The sequence below is a fragment of the Scomber japonicus genome, chromosome 22 (assembly GCF_027409825.1).
Source record: "Scomber japonicus isolate fScoJap1 chromosome 22, fScoJap1.pri, whole genome shotgun sequence".
Taxonomy (NCBI): Eukaryota; Metazoa; Chordata; class Actinopteri; order Scombriformes; family Scombridae; genus Scomber; species Scomber japonicus.
This window is the reverse complement of record NC_070599.1, coordinates 3,938,254-3,958,283: the sequence shown is the minus strand read 5'-3', so window position 1 is coordinate 3,958,283 and position 20,030 is coordinate 3,938,254. Positions and strand designations below refer to the sequence as shown.

The 20,030-nt window shown below is 40.1% G+C and overlaps 1 protein-coding gene across 2 annotated transcripts in view; it reads left to right on the top strand.

The window, feature by feature from the left end:
* Positions 1-20,030, top strand: part of eml3 (EMAP like 3) — a 56,824-nt gene that overhangs the window by 24,848 nt on the left and 11,946 nt on the right. Inside the window, exons 2-12 of one of the 2 annotated variants that reach the window (XM_053343854.1) lie at positions 706-882; positions 2,658-2,772; positions 2,951-3,460; positions 6,372-6,482; positions 6,744-6,772; positions 13,418-13,453; positions 14,835-14,955; positions 15,175-15,324; positions 17,629-17,695; positions 18,018-18,128; positions 18,548-18,643. In XM_053343854.1, the coding sequence (XP_053199829.1) occupies positions 706-882; positions 2,658-2,772; positions 2,951-3,460; positions 6,372-6,482; positions 6,744-6,772; positions 13,418-13,453; positions 14,835-14,955; positions 15,175-15,324; positions 17,629-17,695; positions 18,018-18,128; positions 18,548-18,643 (1,523 nt within the window). The remainder of the gene's footprint in view (positions 1-705; positions 883-2,657; positions 2,773-2,950; positions 3,461-6,371; positions 6,483-6,743; positions 6,773-13,417; positions 13,454-14,834; positions 14,956-15,174; positions 15,325-17,628; positions 17,696-18,017; positions 18,129-18,547; positions 18,644-20,030) is intronic. The other variant, XM_053343855.1, reaches the window with a different exon arrangement.

The window sequence follows — 20,030 nt, the reverse complement described above, 5'->3', positions numbered from 1 at the left end:
TCATTGCTGATTGGGTATTTTATGCATTTGGTGCGTTGCCTCTGTGACATCACAGTCAAAACTGTCGCACAATGATTATGCAACGATTGAAACTGTTGCAGAATGATTAGGTGACATCCACAGTCTGGTGGGTTCTATCAAAGTCCTACTCTACAATGGAGACACAACAGCTGAGAGGACCAAGTGAGAGGACGTTCCTGTAAAGTTCCTGCCTCCTAGATTTTACCTGGAACTTCCTTAATGGAAACAGGACTATTGTGACAATACATCTGTCAACAGGCAGTATGTTTACATGCAGCAAAAAATACGAATTTCTGATCGTATCAGACATAGTTTGGACTTTTAAAACGCTTGTAAACACCTACTTCGGACCACAGAGATAATTTGTTCATAGTCAGCATTTTAACGCCATGTATACTCAGCAATCGTATCTAAATCAGATTTTGCAAAATAATGATAATAATAATAATTAGAATTTTTTGCTGCATGTAAACGTACTGAATGCCGAGTCTCTTAAGAGGCTCCAGGCTTAGGTTAGATTTTGTTCCCAGAAACATTTCTAGAAATACCGTTATCTTATTTTTAAAAATGAAAAAATAATCTATTTCCTTTCCTAAAAAGTAAATAGAGTTCAAAGCCAGTTTAACTCTAAATCAATTCATCATGTCTATGCCTTCCTCACTGGCTCTACTGCTCTCCTTTCAGATGATGCGTCAGCAGACAGCAGCGCTGAGTTTCCAGACCGAGCATCCATGATGGAGGTGCGTCTGCAGGCGCAGGAGGATGAGATCACGCTGCTGAAATCCTCCCTGGCCGACGCCCTGCGCAGGATCCGCCTCCATGATCAGCTCCTCCCGTTACTGAAACAGCAGCTCATCGCAGGTGAGTGATACTCTGCAGGACTCTTTCTCCATCGGCCTGGACAGTTTAGTGTCACAGCAGAGTTATGATGCAGATGCACATGCACATTATGGAACTGGACCTAGACACAGTATAATCAACCAACTCATGTGGAATAGATTATTATTTAAATGTAATAAATGTAGAATTAGTGTTTGGAATCTAGGCTCCCCACAAGGAAACATTGATCTCACACAGCAGGGAGTGGAGAGTGATGATTCAGACTTCCCATCTAGGGGTAGATAGACCAGAGACAGGTGGATGCTGGGGTGGAGATGGGACTTTTGAAATGCTATATGAATGACAGCAGCAGCAGCAGCAGCAATGTCAGCATGGGTGCATTAGATATGTGTTACAGTGAGGGGAGTATGGCATGTGAGTGGAGCAGCAGCTGGAGTTGGACTCCCTGAACTAGATCACAGGCGTTGCTTCATATTACACAGCTGACTTTTGTCTGTTTTGTCAGTTTTGAGAAGTTTATTCTTCTGTGGCAATAGAAAAATCTCAGCTCAAAGATCATATCTGTATGTCACTGCCTTAAAAGCTCCTGAGCCAGTTTGATTTATTAATGATGGCAGTGAGATGTGGTTGAAAGCAATAAAAAACTGAATGAGTTGACCTTTGTTTTGAAACACATAAGAGCTCTTTCCTTTGCCCTGTATGTACTTAGTCAGTAGAACCACAGTAGAATGTGCGTATAATGTTAGAGCCCTGATTCAATTCACATGATGATTCAAACAGGTCACACAACATTTTATCTAGTTTCTTCAAATGAATGGTTGTCAAACTGAACTAAAAATAGAAAATGGGAACTTCGTACACTAATGTGATTTTGTGATATTGATCTAAATCTCATGATACGGTATATTATATGGAAATTCAATAGAGAAACTGTTAAAACAACCAGATGGAAATGTTTTTGGTTAATCAAAAACATTCTGCACAATCCTGTATGATACTGACTCAAAGGTCCTGTACATCAACAACGGCAATAAAGTATCCTCATGTTTAATATGTAGCATGACCTGCAATGACCTCTTACCACTGGAGATATAAAAGTTACAGCTACCACAGTTTTAAGAGTTGTGACATTTTATATTGTACAATTGGCCCACTCTGCTGCTGGGCATCGTCAGGTTAACTGATAGAGATCTTCTGACTTAAGCATTGTAGCTATATCAAGAACAGGTGTGTGCAGGAGTCTTGTTTCTGTACTATAATTATTGTTATTATTATTATTTAATGGTTGCACCCTAAATTGAACCCAATTACAACTACAGATGTTTCCATGGTGCATTTAGAAAAAATGCTACACCTTGTTACTAATAGCATAACCATTTAACAGTCAGGCTTGAAAATCATGAAGCTATTTTCAAGTACGTGCATGCACAGCACAACAGATTTCTGTTGGTTGACACATGTTTGGCTGTGTATTGAACTTCAAGTTTATATTAGTACCAAATGATGTCAAAATGTTTAGTTTTATTTATGCAAAGTTATTTATGGCTGTTTATTTTCAGACATTTAGTTTTGAAAACTGCCTTTTTTGTGAAATGAAAAAAGTTTTGGGTAAAATGTTTTCATTTAAAAAAAAAAGATAAATTGTAATATGTTAGTATTGTATTGGCACTAGTGTGTAAAAAAATATCAGAAGAAACCTAGCCTTGTACACCCGAATACATGACAGGACATGTAGACATGGTGCTAGTACAGTGTCACTCAAAATAACCCTAATAACTAACTGTCATCTTACCCAGTGAACCCGAGTGCTGCACGGGTGCTGAACCAAGTCTGCTGTTCAGATGGTTGTACCAGCAGCAGAAAACTGTCCACCAGCTCAGCCATCGATGGAGTCCGTCACCCTGCTACCAGGTACTGGACCTACACACCAAGGGCTCAGTAGAGCAGTATGGGCCACCATCATTTTATATCACTTGATGTATAGCTGTATTGCTTGTCATGCTAGTTTATTCAAGAACCTGGTTGTGTAATATGATGTGTGTGTAATTTGCCTGTATGACTTCTGTGTTGACCTCAAACCTGTTTCTAGTCAATTGTCAGAAAGCACTGTGACCAATGCAAATGGTCACATAGGAAGTCCAGTGTCCGTGGAGCCTAGACCCAGACCAGTAACACTGGACAGGTCAACCCAGACAGAACCCACCATCCTAGGGCAGGACACTGGGCAGGAAAGGATCCCTGCGCCCAAGCGGGCACAGAGCCTGCAGCTGGAGGATGCCCTACCACCAGGGCAATCCATGGTTGAAGCAACAAGGGCCAAGCTCCACCGTGTCCCTGGTATGGAGGAAGAGGATGAGGAGCAGGAGGAATATGAAGAAGGTAGAAGTGAGCAGGAAAAGGAGTTGAGCTGGACATCGTCAGTGGAGGAGCCCATTCAGCCCACCACCATCACAGGCCTTCAGAGGGAGGACTTCCAGGATGGAGCCTGCTCTCCAGAGGAGCCCAGCTCTGCCTCGCCTTTAGTCAGAACATCAGAGCAGAACCTCAGCCCTCGCTCTGGACCCCTGTCCACTATCCAGGAAGGAGAGAAGCAAACTCTGTGGGTGATCTTGTCATCCTCCGCCTCATCACTTCGTAATCATCTTCTGTCTCAAGAATCCCTGCATGGTGTTATAGAACCAATCAACTCTTTCTCTGATTCTGACTTGTGTAAATGCAAAGCCCAGTTGTAAAGCAGTAAGTCTCAGGTTACCAGGGTGTGATTAGACCGTGTTAGAGTGGGAAACCCCAGGGGGATGACACGTTCTGTCGTCATTTTCACTCCAGAGTCCATGTGCTTTCTTTTCCATGTGTTTGAGCAGTGGGCAAAGGAAACATAAAGCTGTGTTGGAACATAATGGCAACAGTCCGCATTGAGTGACATATCCAAGATTAGCTTCACGGCACACCAATTGGAGTCCAGTGGAAAATGTGATGTGAGGGCAATTGAACACAGCTCCATGTAGAAAAAGGGTTGGGGTTAGGGTTACACTATGTATACATTTAAGAGTGAATGAGAAATGAATGAGAAAGGTTGTGAATTTGCACGACTGCACAGATGTAACCTTTCATGGACCGAAAATGTTTTGAAATACCATATTTGTCCAATCAGTTTACAACAGAGTGAATATCCATCAAAAGAAACCCTAAAGTGGTCCTCTCTGTTACCGCTTTACTGTAGCCACAAAGTATTAAAGTAGAACGTTTTGTAAAACAATGCAGATGTGCAGTGTTGACAGTGCTATGAAGGATCTGCCAATCAACTGGGTTTTGCAGGAACACCGCCATAAATCTTGAGTTTTTTCTATGTATCTACACTAACCTTTTAATCCATCCCTGAATCAAGGATCTCTTGCATGCAATGATTTGTTCTCCACTCTGAACTCTTCAAGTGATTGTTTTTCTAACAGTGATTAGAAAGTACTTCCTTAGCACTCCTGCCTTTTGTTTATGTGTGTATGTGCTTGTGCATGCATGTGTTCTTTGTTGTGCTACTTCCTTGCTGTGGCTTGTAAAAGGTTTCATTGGTGATGGATAACCTATGGTCTTGTCTCTTAGCTCAGCTCTGTCATGCCCCTCCATGGAAGCCTGAAGTACTGGGATGGTTATGCCTTAATGTACACCAACTACTCCTGTGCATTTGACGTGTTATTTATATATTATTAGTGTATAGAGGTTTAGGAGAAGGGGTGGTTAGTTGAGTTACACTTCCTAAATCTGAGACCAGTGACGTGGATAGACGCCAGAGCTTATTTTAGTCCCATAACACTTCCTCTGGTGATGCTGGCTTGTCACCAGGAAACAGGGTGTGTGTCGCGAGAAGCCCTTAGAAGCTGTTAAAGATTAATTATGGTTTACTGATGTGTGTTTGTGGTTTTGTTCAACATGCTTATCAGTAATAAGTCACCAAGTGAACTCATTAAACTCATTGTTAAGATCTAGGAAGATAAAATCGTTGCCAAAAATACAACAAATCCTCAAGCCAGACAAACTTATTTATAATAGTAAATGAAGGTGGAAGGTAACACTATAATCCAAACCCATTATGACCCACTTACTGCTTGAACATTGACCTTCTATATGTGCTGTAGTTGTGTTTTACCTAATGCTGTTTCCCATTTACTTTGGAAGTCTGAACTCAGAGCTGGGAATGACGTCACACCCGAGTTTACTTGTCTAATGCATTATGCTGTATTTTGTTCATACAATCACCATAGCAACATGTCAACAGATAGAAGTTGGACAGTGCTGTGTGTATGAGTGATTTAATGAGATACAAATAAGACAAAAGTGCTAATAAACAGGATATTACCACAACTTTCACACTGTTGATGCAGGGCACTGCCATCTTGGATTTTTAAATTGGGGCTGATGGGGTACGTCGGAGTTTCCGAGTCGGAGATCCAACTGCAGGAGATGTTCCAATTGAAATTTCCCGACTAAGAACTCAGAAATTCCGACTTCCAAGTACAACTAGAACGCAGCATAAATCCTTTCCCCACTATACTTGACTGCAGTAACACTATTGAGTTCCCAAATGTCAGCAACAGACAGTTTGCTAAACCTCTTCCCCAAACAGTGACTGTCCAATCAAAGCTACATCTAGTCAGTGCAGATCTCAGTTATGGATTTACACACATCTCTGAGATACTTAAAAAACATATTAGTTGAAAATACTATTAGTAGAACATAAAGCTAACCCATTGTTTTTGCTATAGATAACATTTGAATGGCATTACGTAGGTTTCCCGTCATATTAGTGCTAACAATAGTGCAAACAAGCTCTACACTGCAATTCCATACCCTCTACACAGATACTAAACTAATGACGTTGCTAACTTTTTGTGTTGGACCTGCTATTTTAATCTCACCATTTTACTACAATACATACTTGTAGGGTTAATGTTAATAAGCTTGCTAGCTACAGCTGATTAAATCTGCTAGCGATAGCTGTCATTTCAGCTGGCAGAAATCAACCGACGCCAGCTAGAAGTTAAAAGGTGCTTTCGTCTACCTCTGTTTGAACTCATTGTTTCAAAAAGTACCACTAGTCATGGTACATTTGCCACTGTTATCATTGTGAATGGCATATGTACAGTGCTAAAATATAAAGGCTTGACAGGCATAGCAACAGTCACTAATGGGGGCAAGGTTAAGTGAAGGGTAGGTTACCGTACTTTGGTGAGTACAATGGTGTGGTAACCCAAAAGCATTACAGCCAAAACTGAAAAAGAAAGGCCCAATTTGTAATAAATTAGAATTATCCACTGGAAAGTGGTGAATTAAATCAAAGATCCTTTAAATATAGTAAGATAAACATTTCTGTTTCCACTTGTACCCGCATGCAGTCACACTGGTATGGGTCATTTGCATGCACAAATCACTGAGCGACTGCATACATCTGTGGGATTTAGTGTCTATGTGTTTTAACTTCTGGAAATTGAAGCTGATCCTGTCCTGTGGCGTTCCAGGGTTCGTAGGAACAGCGAGAAACTGGGGAACCCGGAGAGGCAGAGGAAACGTCTGGACAAGAAGGCAGCGTCCTCGGCCAACCTTCTCACCCGCTCCCCAAGTCTGGAGAAGTGAGCCACGCTGCCATCACTCACAGCTGTCACCACACAGTCACTTAGCTCACTTTTTCCAATGGCTGCTACAGCCTTGCATATCTCATCAAAGAGACACTTACTGGAACACTGATGGCCTGTGTGAATAATAATAAAATTCCATTCCCATGAAGATCTCACAGACACATATTGAAGTCAGGGAAAGATGAACTGAAACTACTATTTTGTATCAAATGGTTTTCTATATGTGTCTCACATGGTTGTTTCCTTTCTCCACAGCCGGGCTAAGGAGCTTGTCGCCAATGCAGGTGATGTATCTTTAAACGTTTCTGTGTTGTGTTAGATTAAAGCTGCCTGGCAACATGGTGAACGGTGAGGACAGGAAATGGTGTGGGTAGGGTTGTAAATATATACTGTGACAAGTGAGTTTTGATCTGACTTTGCTGTTAGATTGCAGATAAGATGACTGGGTTCACTACTTTATTCAAATGATGTGACACCTGGTGTAAACAGGATAACAAGAATACAGGAGAAGGACCTAATGTAGACTGATATAGGCAGTTTAACAATTTACCTAAAACTTGAGCTACACAGGCTTGCTGAGTAAGTGAGACAGACTATAGTCAAAACTCAAAACTGGGGAAACAGTCCAAAAGTAGGCAAAGGCATCCAAAAATGTGCAGGCAAGAACTCAAGGTTCAGTACTCAGGCAGGATACAGGTTTTCAGGTCACAGACTAGAGACTAGAAAGCAAAGACATGAAGCCTGGCAGCTGAACTTTAAATACACAGCAAGTAATTATTAACTGAACACAGGTGAGTGATATGAGACACAGGTGAAACACATGAGGCTATCAACAAAGGCAAGAATCCACAGGAAGTAAAAGTATCCAAGTAGCCTGAAAGGATTCAAAAAGAATTCAAAAACATTTCAAAATAAAACAAGAACTAAACTAAAAGTCCAAACACAAACCAGAAAGTTCTGGGGGGATTCAACAAATTGTCAATGAGTGTAGTTTGTCATATACTTAACATCAGGCATATTAACACAGAATCTTGTAGCAACCATAATAATAATAGTAATTATAATAATAACTTTATGTGTATAGCAGCTTTCATACAAGAAATGCAGCTCAAAGTGCTTTACAATTAAGAACTGACATACACCATGTGCTTCACATTAAAAGCACATTAAAAAAAATTAAATAGGTATATTAATTTTAAATAGGATAGAAAATAAAAATAGTAATGCTGGTAAAATAGTAAATAGTCAAATTAATTAGAACCCGGTTCTGCCTGAAGTTTCTTGCTGTTAAAGGGGAGTTTTTGTTGGGTCTCTTTAATTTAAATTAAAGAGTACGGTCTAGACCTGCTCTAAAGGTAAAGTGCCTTGAGATGATTTTTGTTGTGATTTAGCACTATATAAATAATGATTGATTGATTGAAGTAGTAAAATAAATAGAATATATGTAATCAAGTAAGTGTGAAGACGAGAGAAAATATAGTTAAAGGTTAAAGTGAAGAGATAAGATTTTAGCTTTATTTCAAATATATTTAGTGAGCTGGCTTCCCTGATATCTTATCAGTAGCATGTTCCATGATTTTCTTTGGGCTGTTGCTGGAAACCTTCATTAAACCAGCAGCAGATGATCACAGTGTTCTTGAAGGGAAGCAGTTAACAAGGCAGTTGGCCATGTAGCATGTAGTTAGCCATGTGGTGAACAATTACAAAGCGGTAAATGGCAAAGCCTAGTTCATAATCAGGGCTATTGTCAGTAATGTCCACTGATTGCACTTCTGCATTTCTATCAAATTGCACCCTTTAACTTCCAAGCTATCAGTGCTGCAGTGTGTTTGATGTGCACACAGACTGCCTGACAGCATTATAGAAGATGTTTTATGCTTGCATGAAAACAGAACGCTTTGAGTGACAGGTGACCTTTTATCTTGCACTGCAAAAACATCACAGCTAGCAATACTTTTATTTTTTTCACTGAATGTAACAAAAGGAGAATCCTCGGAGGAATGCTGCATGACCTCCGAATGGCATCTGAAGCTTCAAAAATATATAGATCATTACCATATATCATTATGTTATAATAAAGGCCTTTCCCACGTTTCACTGTGTCCTGACTTGAGTGTTGGCAAGGCCTGACTTTAACTATACTTCTGTACTCGTGCCCAGCCAGTCTCACAGTGGTTCACACATGTAGTTATTTGTGCAAAAATGAGTGCATTTCCCAACTAACCACATTTGTGGTTAGTGTAACTTTTATGAGTGTTGGCCATAAGTCTGGTTACGGTTAGCCCTGTTTTAAGCCTCATTCCTGCACTACAGAACTTTAGGAGAATCTCTCACTTGCATTTCGTGAACATGAAGCAAAACAAGAATTCAGCTGGTAGAAAACTTAATCACTATGACTTAATAGTCTCTAAATGTGATCAGTGGGTAACACGATACGAGTCACAGGGTTTTATTTTAGCATTGAGACGAATAGCTGAAATGCAGATAAAACAGTTTTAACCTCAAACAGGATTTTGTTTAATTTTTTTGCAACTGCTGCAGCTTGATTCCAGACCTCATTTCAGCAATCCAATTCTACTTTGAAGGATTGAAATGGGAATGTCATTTTTCTGTGTCTTTACCAAAGACATTGCCTAAAAATGACCACAAACATGCCGACGAGCATGGAGAGAAGTGAACTCTCAATCTGCATATTTCTTTGATGGACCTCAAAAACGTTGGGTTAACTGGCCCTAAGCAACCGCTACCACAGCATGGTGGCCAGGGTAAAATAGGCCTGTCACTGCTCATTCGGAATTCAAACTTCAGTTAGAATATGGAAAAAAAATAATATCTGACCTATAATGATTGGTTAGACTTCACAGTTGACAGTTTAGGTGCTACAGGGCTTTCTCTGTTCCTCTGCTCCAACCAGGACAAAACCATCAAGCTGTGCTGAACAAATTAACATGACACCAAACCATCCAAGAAGCATTCTGGATTGGATATCACAGATGCTAAAAAAAATGCAGATATAGGTGAGACTATCTGCCACCTTGTCAGTGTGATGCCTGCAGGAATATTGCCATGACAACAATTCTGAAGCCAAAAACCCTGCATTAAAATAAAACAAGTGTACAACATTTCACTACATTCAGTTCACATTCAACTGACATTGTTAGAATAACTCATAGTAGTAGATCATGCTGCTTTCCAAACCACCGTTAAACAATAATGATGTTTTATAGTGTGACAAAGCTGTGGTTGAGTTCTGGTTACCAGTTAGAGTTAAGGAAAGATCATGGTTTGGATTCAATTTATTACTTGAAACACAGTACTTCCTTAGAGTTATGCAACCTTCATTATCATAGAAACAGTAAACAAATCTTTTAACATTGTTATGGTTTTTAAAACATGACACTTGCAGTTGGAAACAGGAAGCTAACAGATGTCTTAATACCATGTATAGAATGCCTTTATTGCCATTGCATTGTTAAAAAAACATGCAATGGAATTAGAGTGCTACTCCAGTAAGGCGTTATATACTACACATATTCCACACTATAATAAATATAATAAATAATAACAATACATAAATGTCACAGTTTTTAAAAAAGTGCTGTGAGAAATTGCATGTTGTGTACCTCCTTATAAGGACATAACCACATACATATGACGTCATCTAAGCAGCATCACTTCCCCAGGTCAATGCAAGCGGGGGTCAGTTTTTCCAGTTGAATTTTAGACCTTTGCTTCATTTTTCTTGTGAGGGCACACTGATAATATTGGATTTGACAACTCAATAGAAACAGTAGAAACACAGTGTTCACATAACAAAGTCATTTTCCAGGAATATGTTCTTGCATGTAATTTATTTAACCATCACTTTTGTTTTTTTGTTTTTTTATTTCAAATTGTCCAGTTAAGCAGCTTGGATTGTGTTAAAATGAATTACATGTCAGCTCTCATTCCTTCAAACTTGATTTTTTTTTTTTAAGTCACAGACCAAGAGTAAAATAACCAAACGTCCCTTACAGAAACATCTAACATGAATGATGTGTCCTACTGAATAATAGAGCAAAACTAAATGGCTGCTTTTGAGCTGTAATTTATTTAACTGGAAGTGTTTTTTTTTCATCTGTTTAACAACACCCACTGAAGCACAGTTAATACTGAAGGAAAGCTGACAAATGCTAAAACACATGCTAGTATAACATTAGCACAAGTAGAGAAGAGTCATAAAGTTGGCAAACTGACTCATTAATGTCTATTTGAAGTTTGCTAATGTTAGCTGCCATAAGCCACTGGTCATACCAGGACGAGCTAAGCTTCAGCAGCTAAACCCTTGAGTGTATTAAACTGAGTAAAAATGTGTTTTATTGCTCATGAATCTTTTATGTGTGAAAGGAAGATGTCAGTTCACTATAAAGTAGCACTCATGGGTGTTTAAAGGCATCATTAAAGCATTGCAAACACACTCTAAGTACAATTTATGTAAAAGTCAGAACATCATTTCTACCAATGGACATTTTACATATGTGTGAATGGTCTTCACATACAGTAATAATATACAGTAAGTGTAGCTGTAGCTTAAAAAGTAATGACAGGAAGTCCACATGTTCCACAACCTGTCTCAATGCTTTCAACATAAAACTGCTTAACTCAGCTTGACGCCCAGCTGAAATCTACCAGGTCATCTTTAAGGCTAACATATTCCTCGTACACAAGAAATATCACTCAACAGGACCTTTCCACTCCCCCCTGTTTTTTTGGTAAAACTCCCATCAACTTTTTTTAACGTGAATTCTTGTGCAGCAAAACACTGCAGCGCCTGTTTTGGGGCGAGGGCGCTGCCTGGAATCACATCCATTGTGGTCAGCAGAGCCACCGCACCACTCTAAATTGCCTGACGGGATGATGGATAGCCAGCTTTGCAGAGGAGGAACAACATTTTTTAGTCTTTCCCTGCTGTCTTTCCTCTCATTTTGTCTGGCTCTTGGTTTTGGTTTGATTTTTTGGTGATAATTGTACCTGGCATGAGGCGAGCTTTTTAGATACCTGACTGTGAGGAGAGAGAGATTTGTCCTTTGCCCTACTCAAAATTTCAGACAGTTTTTATTACTTTGGAATATTGTACAAAGTGAAATATGTCAGTGGCACAGGATATTAATAACTGACATCTACTGCCTGGCCAGATGAATAATCTTTACTTTCTCTTTGACACATCAACCAGACAAACTGTGACTAGGCCAAAATGTAATTTAATCAGGCAAGAAATCAACACATATCCTCCAGCATTTGTTTTAAGCCATGCACTTGTCACACGATTTATACTGTGATAGCATCCTATTACAGGTAACTTTTGGTGGGATTTGTGTAATATCTGTGTGTGATCAACAGGATAATGGGCAGTTAACTAGAAGGTTGTCGCCCCTACATTACTCATCCCAGCTTTGCTCTGTACATGTAGACCTGTCACAATAACTCATTTTAATAGACGATATATTGTCTCAGAAATAATCGCGATAAACAATATTATTGTCATTTGAAGATCATTTTATACCACTGATATAATGATAATATAATAGTATAATAATGTAAGGGGATGGCATTAAGATTCAAGATGAACACACTGTGAGTGTGCAGGAGACTGTGGAGGTGATGAAATAACCTGCAAGTAAAGTAACATTTAGTGGGAATCAATGTTAAAGACCGTGTAAAGTGAATTCAGACTTTTTCTTCTAAACACATTAAATAAGTCATAAATGTATTTCTAAAAAAGGTGTAAAAAGCATTTCAACCATTTAGATTTGAATTGTGGAGCTAGGCTTCACAAACTGTGTTTCAACATTTCTGTGTTCAGGATTTAGTGGGCGGGTCTGAAAATCATAAACCCGCCCCTGCTGCTGTAGAGGTATAAATACATCAGCACACACTACTACTACTACAGTCTACAGTTAGCCAGTTGGTTGAGTTAGCCGCCAAGCTAGCCAACGAGCTAGCCACCGAGCTAGCCGCTGAGCTAACGGCAGAAAGCTCTCAGACGTAGTGTCCATGTTTCTGGTAGAGGTGGTGACTTTGATTGACAGGTGACACTTGGTAGGGGGCGGGGTTTCAGCGGACTTAGCGGGCACTCCCACAGCGTTTGGTAGCAGAGAAAGAGGCTGAGTTTTACACAACTTTGAAGCCAATTTCATATATTTGGCGATTTTTTTAACAACACACTTTTCTGTGGTATGTCAAACTCAGAACACATATTTATTCTTACTTTACATGGACTTTAATGATTGGTCCTTTAAAATAGAGACAGCCTGACTGAATTTAAATCTCAGATTGACCTTAATATTAACATGTGGATTAAATTGAAAAGTATTTTCTAATAAAAAAAAAAAGTGATGCACTGTGAAATAATGTATATCAGTAATGTGTCGTACTATTAAAACTAGTAGAAAAATAGTGATACCCAGCCCCACATTGGACAGTCCACTCTATCCCTCAATAGATCCCAAAATAGAGTGAAATGGGATTTAATTTGTTCTCCTGATTTATTTCTTCCTCTTACTGTCTCATGATGTTTGTGGTTGCAAGGCTGGGACTCATTAACTCTCCTCTCAAGGTGTCATTGCACCACTTTCCCAGCCCCAAACTCTCTGGCCTTATAGTTCATGATCTGAGAGACAGAACAGTCACATTTTAGTTTTTCTCAGCCTCACTGCTTGCCTCCACAAAAACCATTGCCAAGTTAAAAGAGCCAGCTTAGACATCCCCAAAAAGAAGTGGAAAAGTCCAAAATAACCCAGCTTGAGTTTCTAAACTCATATAGCATATAAACTGGGAATAGATTTTAGGGGATTCCTAAAGTCAAAGCTAGGTCAGGTATGACTAGAATCAGCTGTGATTTAAAGCTCAGAGGATCTTGGTGTTTATTTGTCTGGCTTTTTCTCCCACAGGATCCCCCGGGTCCAGAAGAGGAACCTACAGCCAAGGTAGACCTGCTATTATGTCACTTTGTATCTTCAGCTATGTTTATGCAGGGACGGTCAACAGAGCATGCTGTACTTTTCCAGAAGCATACTGTACATATATTACTGATGCACTGCCTATTAAACACAGTCCTCCTCTGTTGTCTACTGGCAGACGACCAGTAAAACTGGAATATTGGACTTAGATTCATCCAGTGAACATAAACGTATTTCCAATGGGATGATAATGTTGCTGTTGGTGTCAGTTTATAACATGTTCAGCATACCAACATTGTAATGGAATAAACAGGTAAAGCTCAGGTGGATGCAGAAATGAATGCTGATGTTGCTCTGTGTCTACTAGATATTTAAATGTATAGACTGATGGACGCGCAGGTGATCGAGTGGTTAGAGCTCATGCCATATACGCAGCCGACCCCGGTTCAAATCCCGATCGGAGGTCCTTTGCTGCATGTCACCCCCATCTCTCTCCCATGTTTCCTGTCAGTCTACTGCTTAATAAAGGCGTCTATGCCAACAAAATCTTACAAAAAAAAAATGTATAGACTGATAACATGGATGGGTTTCCTTCTTGTTCTGTTGCAGCTTTAACCCTGTTACTTATCATTTGCACATCTTTTCATATTCTGCATTTCCTGTTCAAGACACATGTTGATTTGACCCAAGTTTAGGAAATCACTTTAAAGTTACTGGACACATTTCAAACATTTTTTTAGCTGAATAATATAGTCATCTCTGTCCAGTCCTATTACAATTTCAATTTGGAGTGCCTGCATGCCAAAAATATAGACTTTTTAAAAATAGTATTAGTAAGCTGTGTGATAACAGCTAATTCATATAACTTGTAAAGGTTGACATTAAGTGAGCAATTCTTTCAAAGGAAGTCCTCCAGAAATGAACAACTACCTATAAACTCTACTAAAAGCTAAATTAAAGATATATATTGTTTCTATTTTCCCCAAAAATTGTCCGGAAATTATAGACTTGTAAAGTTTAAGTTACCATTTCATTTCCCCAAAAAAGATAATGGAGTCTTCAGATTTTGATCCATTTATTTCAACTTGTAAAGGTTGATGTTTCAACAAACGGTCATGTTGACTTGCATTTATACTTGGCCAAGTTTTATTCAATTTCCCAACATGAATGTCTAAAAACTGTTTTCATACAACCTCCTTGGTGCTTGCAATGAAATTCTGGTGGAGAAATGTGAAATGCTTGGCACAAATATACTCAAATTTCAAGCATGGCTGTAGACTCTCAGTGTTGTTCCATCATATTTCCTGTAAATTAATTAGGGATAAATATAAATGCTCCTAAATTTAGTATGCTCGTATTTGTCTGTTTACCGTTACGTTAGTGGAACTCTACTGTGTTTGTCTTCCAGGGCAGTCCATCAAAATGTTCATCCGAGGCCGACCAATCACAATGTACATCCCCTCTAACATCCAAAACTATGAAGACCTGAAGATGGAGCCGCCCTCTGAGAGACTGGAGCTAGATTGGGTGTATCCTTTTAGAATGTCACAGCCAGATGATCCATTTTATGAGGCTTATGTTACATTCAGACGCTGCTGATTTCACTCTTCCTGGATTCAAACCACACTGTAATGTAGTCTATATCTGTGAGAGCAGCATCGGTGACGTATTTACTGTGAAGCTGTGAAATGTCGAGTCCCATATGTTTGAATGAAATGAATGACATCACCTTGACCCAGCCGTGCCAGCTATGGTTACCGAGGACGGGACTGTCGGGCCAACCTGTACTTCCTTCCAACGGGCGAGGCGCTGTACTTCACCGCTTGTGTCGTCGTCCTTTATCACATCAACAACCGCACACAACGCCACTATCGCAAACACACAGACTGCGTCCGCTGGTCAGTGTACAGTATAGAACCTACAGTACATCTATAGTTAAAGCCATGGTTCGGCGTAATTTCAACCTAGCGTCATATGCACCATGAGGTCTATCTAATCACCACCTCAGCCCTTTTTTTTCAGTGATTAGATAGACCTCATGGTGCATATGACGCTAGGTCAAAATTACGCCGAACCATGGCTTTAAGATACAATAAACCTCCAGATGTTACCCCAGAAAACAGCTGGAGGTTACCATCACAATATAACACATGCTTCTGAAGTACTTTAGCCTACAGAATAAGTTTTGGCTGATATGATGTTTCTTTTGAGATCCATGATGAAAAGAAAAGGAGGTTCATATCAGGTCCTAAAAAGCAAAACAGGGGATTTTCCTGCTGCTTTATGCCTTGCACTTGGCCTCAACCGAGTCCACATACCTTACACACACCCTCAAGTAGAGTATACTGATATTCAATGTCTCTATTCTCAACACATCACACTGAATCCTGATCCCTAACTGATGCCAGGCTCTCTACAGGAAGCCATGAATATGAGCAATCTGACCTAATACTGAGACTTATTTTTGGCTAAGTGTTAAGACATTAAGACAGTCACATGTACTCAGTGAAATAAATCCAACCATATGCTTTTTAAACTGACCTCAGAGACCAACAAACCCCCCCCCCCTGCTTTGTGAAACCCATTTTTAACTTCAGCCAGTTTGTGAAGGGATTTCTTTTCATATAACTATGAATTTAGTGACTTTTAACCTTAAGGTAATTTTGATGATGACACTGGTTTGCCATTTTGCCAAAAGTTGTCATCTTTGGTTCTATGGCCATTTCTCTTTCACTAAATTCACCACAGCTATGCAGAAAGATTAATTTTAATCCTGCTTAGAAAGCCCTGATTGGTCGGCTCCATGCAACCGTATCACACAGAAAGCCAAGCAAAGTTCAGGTTGATACAAACACGTCTCCACATGTCTTCTGACTGTTTAATGGCAAACTCTACACCACGTTGACCAAAACAACTTGGGCTTCTTACGCTTTACTAGTGAAAACAAAGCCATGAATCAGATAAATAAAACACAATTTCCCGGACGTTGCATGGCAGTTACACACAAATACACACACACACCCACACCTCCGCACAACCCTGCAGGAATGTAGAATGTAGAGATTCATCCTGTCTGCTGTGGCCATTCTGCTCTGTGTGTGTGTGTGTGTGTGTGTGTGTGTGTGTGTGTGTGTGTGTGTGTGTGTGTGTGTGTGTGTGTGTGTGTGTGTGTGTGTGTGTGTGTGTGTGTGTGTGTGTGTGTGTGTGTGTGTGTGTAGCTCAGCCACGCCCTCGGTCAAGCACACACACAGACCTGCTGCTCTCTATAATAAATAATAAGGGAATACAGGCAGAGGGCAGAATCTCTGTATATAAATACACCATCACACACTTGTAGTAACTAAGTAACTGAGGGATTATTTTGTAAAAGTCTCCACATAGTTTTTAGGGAAAATACTATAAAGTATAACTTCTAAATATATGATTTCTTTCAAATGTATTTCAATTAGTTTACCTGCTTTTGCTCTTTTAACCCTCCTGTTGTCCTCAAGTCAAGGAAGGAAGGGAGGAAGAAGAAAGGAAAGGAGGGAGGAAGGAAGGATAGGAGGAAAGAAGGAAGGGGGGAGAGAGGGAGAAAGGAAAAAAGGAAGGGAGGAAGGAAGGATAGAAGGAAAGAAGGAAGGAAGGAAGGAAGGAAGGAGGGAGGGATAAAGGAAAAAAGGAAGGGAGGATGAAGGAAGGAAGGGAGGGAGAAAGGGAAGAAGGAAGGAAAGGAGGGAGGAAGACGATGGAAAGGAAGGAAGGGAGGGAGAAAGAAGGAAGGAAGAGAGGAAGGGAGGAAGGAAGGAAGGAAGGAAGGAAGGAAGGGAGGGAGGGAAGGAGGGAGGGAAGGAGGGAGGGAGGGAGGAACAGTCAAAACAGATGTGGTCAATTTGAGCCGGGAGGACGACACAAAGGTTCAAAAAGAGGAAGTAGTGTGTATAAAAGCAGCTACTGTTCCTACATGTTTCAGCTGTAGTGACAAACTATGAACACCTTCAGGTTAAAGCTGGGAATCAAACACTTTATAACCATTTTAAATCCAAAGTGCTGGAGTACAGAGCCAACACTACCAGAAATATCTGCACTTGACTGTAAGAGCACTTTGTCATTTTGCCATGGTGAACAGAATCCCATTTAGTGTTGATATGAGGAAATATATTTGAGTAGATTTTTGCCCTTTGTCTTTTATTTAGTGATTTTTTAAAATTCTTTTCCTGCAGTCTCACCATCCATCCTGACAAGGTGCGAGTGGCATCTGGACAGACAGCAGGGGTGGAGAAAGATAAGGTACCTACTGCTGCATCATCACTACACACAGTATTTCTGTACACGTACACATGCTTGTATTCATTCAACAATGAAGCTATGAAAGTCACAACTCTCCTCCCGCTAACTCCAATGCATCTAGACTGTTGAATTCTCATACATTTCATGTAGTTCAAAAATAAATAAATAACAGACTGTGTGTGTGTGTGTGTGTGTGTGTGTGTGTGTGTGTGTGTGTGTGTGTGTGTGTGTGTGTGTGTGTGTGTGTGTGTGTGTGTGTGTGTGTGTGTGTGTGTGTGTGTGTGTGTCTATCTATATCTGTGTGTGTGTGTGTGTGTCTCAGCCTCTACAGCCTTGTGTTCATATCTGGGACTCCACCACGCTGGTCACTCTGCAGCAGATCGGTCTTGGAACGTTCCAGAGAGGAATTGGATCAGTTGCATTCTCCTCTGCTGTGAGTTGATTGTAATAACACGCTGTCTCAAATAATAAATCTTATTTACATCAACTGCAGCGAGAACCAGACTTTTATTTGAAATAGGCTTATGTTAGAGAGACACAGTCTTTAGTCATACACACCACTCTGCTGCTCTTCTCTGACACAAATAGTTTTGTTTTCACTAATTGTTTCCTGTTGCTTTAACTTTGCCATCACTGGACTCTACCAGTTTCTTTTCTGATAGGCTTTTAATGTGAAAAACCATTGACTTTCATTGACAGTCCCTAAAATGGCAAAGTAGAAGTGAATGAAACTGGTATTTTTCTTAAAAAGAGAAAGTGAGAGGAGCAGAGTGGTGAAAATGTATATTACACTAAATTTACAATATGTCTTTATTTTGACCAGTCTTAATTTATTTGTGATGTTGTTTTCAGGACTCTGGAGCGTTCCTTTGTGTGATCGATGACACTAATGAACACATGCTGTCAGTATGGGACTGCAACAAGGGGACCAAGCATGCAGAGGTCAAGGTAAAGAGCAGTATAGTTATGGTCAAGTGTAAATGAAGGTGTGATTACATGCTCTGAACTTTCCCTTTCATTACATTATTGATGGACTAATTCAGTCTTTGATCTTTGTTTAACTTTGACCTAGTGGCAAATAGGACACTGTTGCACTGTATTTTGAAAGTCAGGTGCTTCATCACCAATTTTAGATCAACTTTTACTTATTACCTGCATCATAAATGGGACATCACATCGCAGAAATAGATAGATAGATCGATAGATGGATCGATGGATCGATGGATAGATCGATCGATAGCCTTTACTGTCTGTTCTGTGAACATAAAAACACAGGACACTGAATACTTCTAAAAAGCAATCTATTTTATATCAGATGTGCTTTTAGGTTGCTGAGGTGTTCCCCTTCCCTCGTGTGACCAAAAATAATGCAATGTTAAAAAGTAAAAGACAGAGGTTGGCTGGCAGTTGCCTCTGGACTCATCTCTGTACTGGACCTGGTGTCAAACTTGAAAATGAAGATGAAAAAATGTCATACTGTTCCTTTAACAGAATCCTTTGGGGTGAAGGCTTTACATCAGAGGTGTCAAACTCATTTTCATTCGAGGGCCACATACAGACTAATTTGATCTCATGTGGGCCGGATCATTAAAGAGATGGAAGGAAAGAAGGAAGGAAGGAAATAAGAAGGGAAGGAAGGAAAGACAGGAGGAAGGAGGGAAGAAAGGTAGGAAAGAGAGATAGTGAAGGACAGACAGAAGGAAGGAAAGAAAGAAAGAAAGAAGAAAGGAAGGAAGGGCAGACGGAAGGAATGACAGAAGGAAGAAAGGAAGGAACGAAGAAAGGAAAAAAGGAAGGACAGATGGAAGGAAGGAAAAGAGCACTGGATGGCAAGTGGGCCGGAACGCACCCCTCGGCAGGCCGTATCTGGCCCGCGGGCCGCATGTTTGCCGCCGCTGCTTTACATCATCTGACATTCATGAAATGATCAGTCACCAAAGCATTCCATCCCATGTTTAGCCTATATAGAAACAATGCAATCCTGCAATGAAAAAGAGAATGAGCCAGGCTGCAGTACTGTGAGCACAGTGACTGATCAGCTGCCCAATGCTCAATGTGTGGATGCTTTTTTGTTTTTATAAAGGAGGTCTGTTAGGAGAGTGTATGGGGGGAGAAAGATGGCGGCGGTGTCTCTGCTATGCTTTTATGGGCTTTTATCCCAAAACTTCCCTGACAGCAATTTCAGCACTGCTGTCATGGCAACAGTGTAAATATTTTATACTGTGTGTGTGTGTGTGTGTGTGTGTGTGTGTGTGTGTGTGTGTGTGTTCAGTGGGAATGCATAGGTGGGTTTTTTGAACTTGTGTATCGTCTCAAGTCAAGGATTTAATGGACT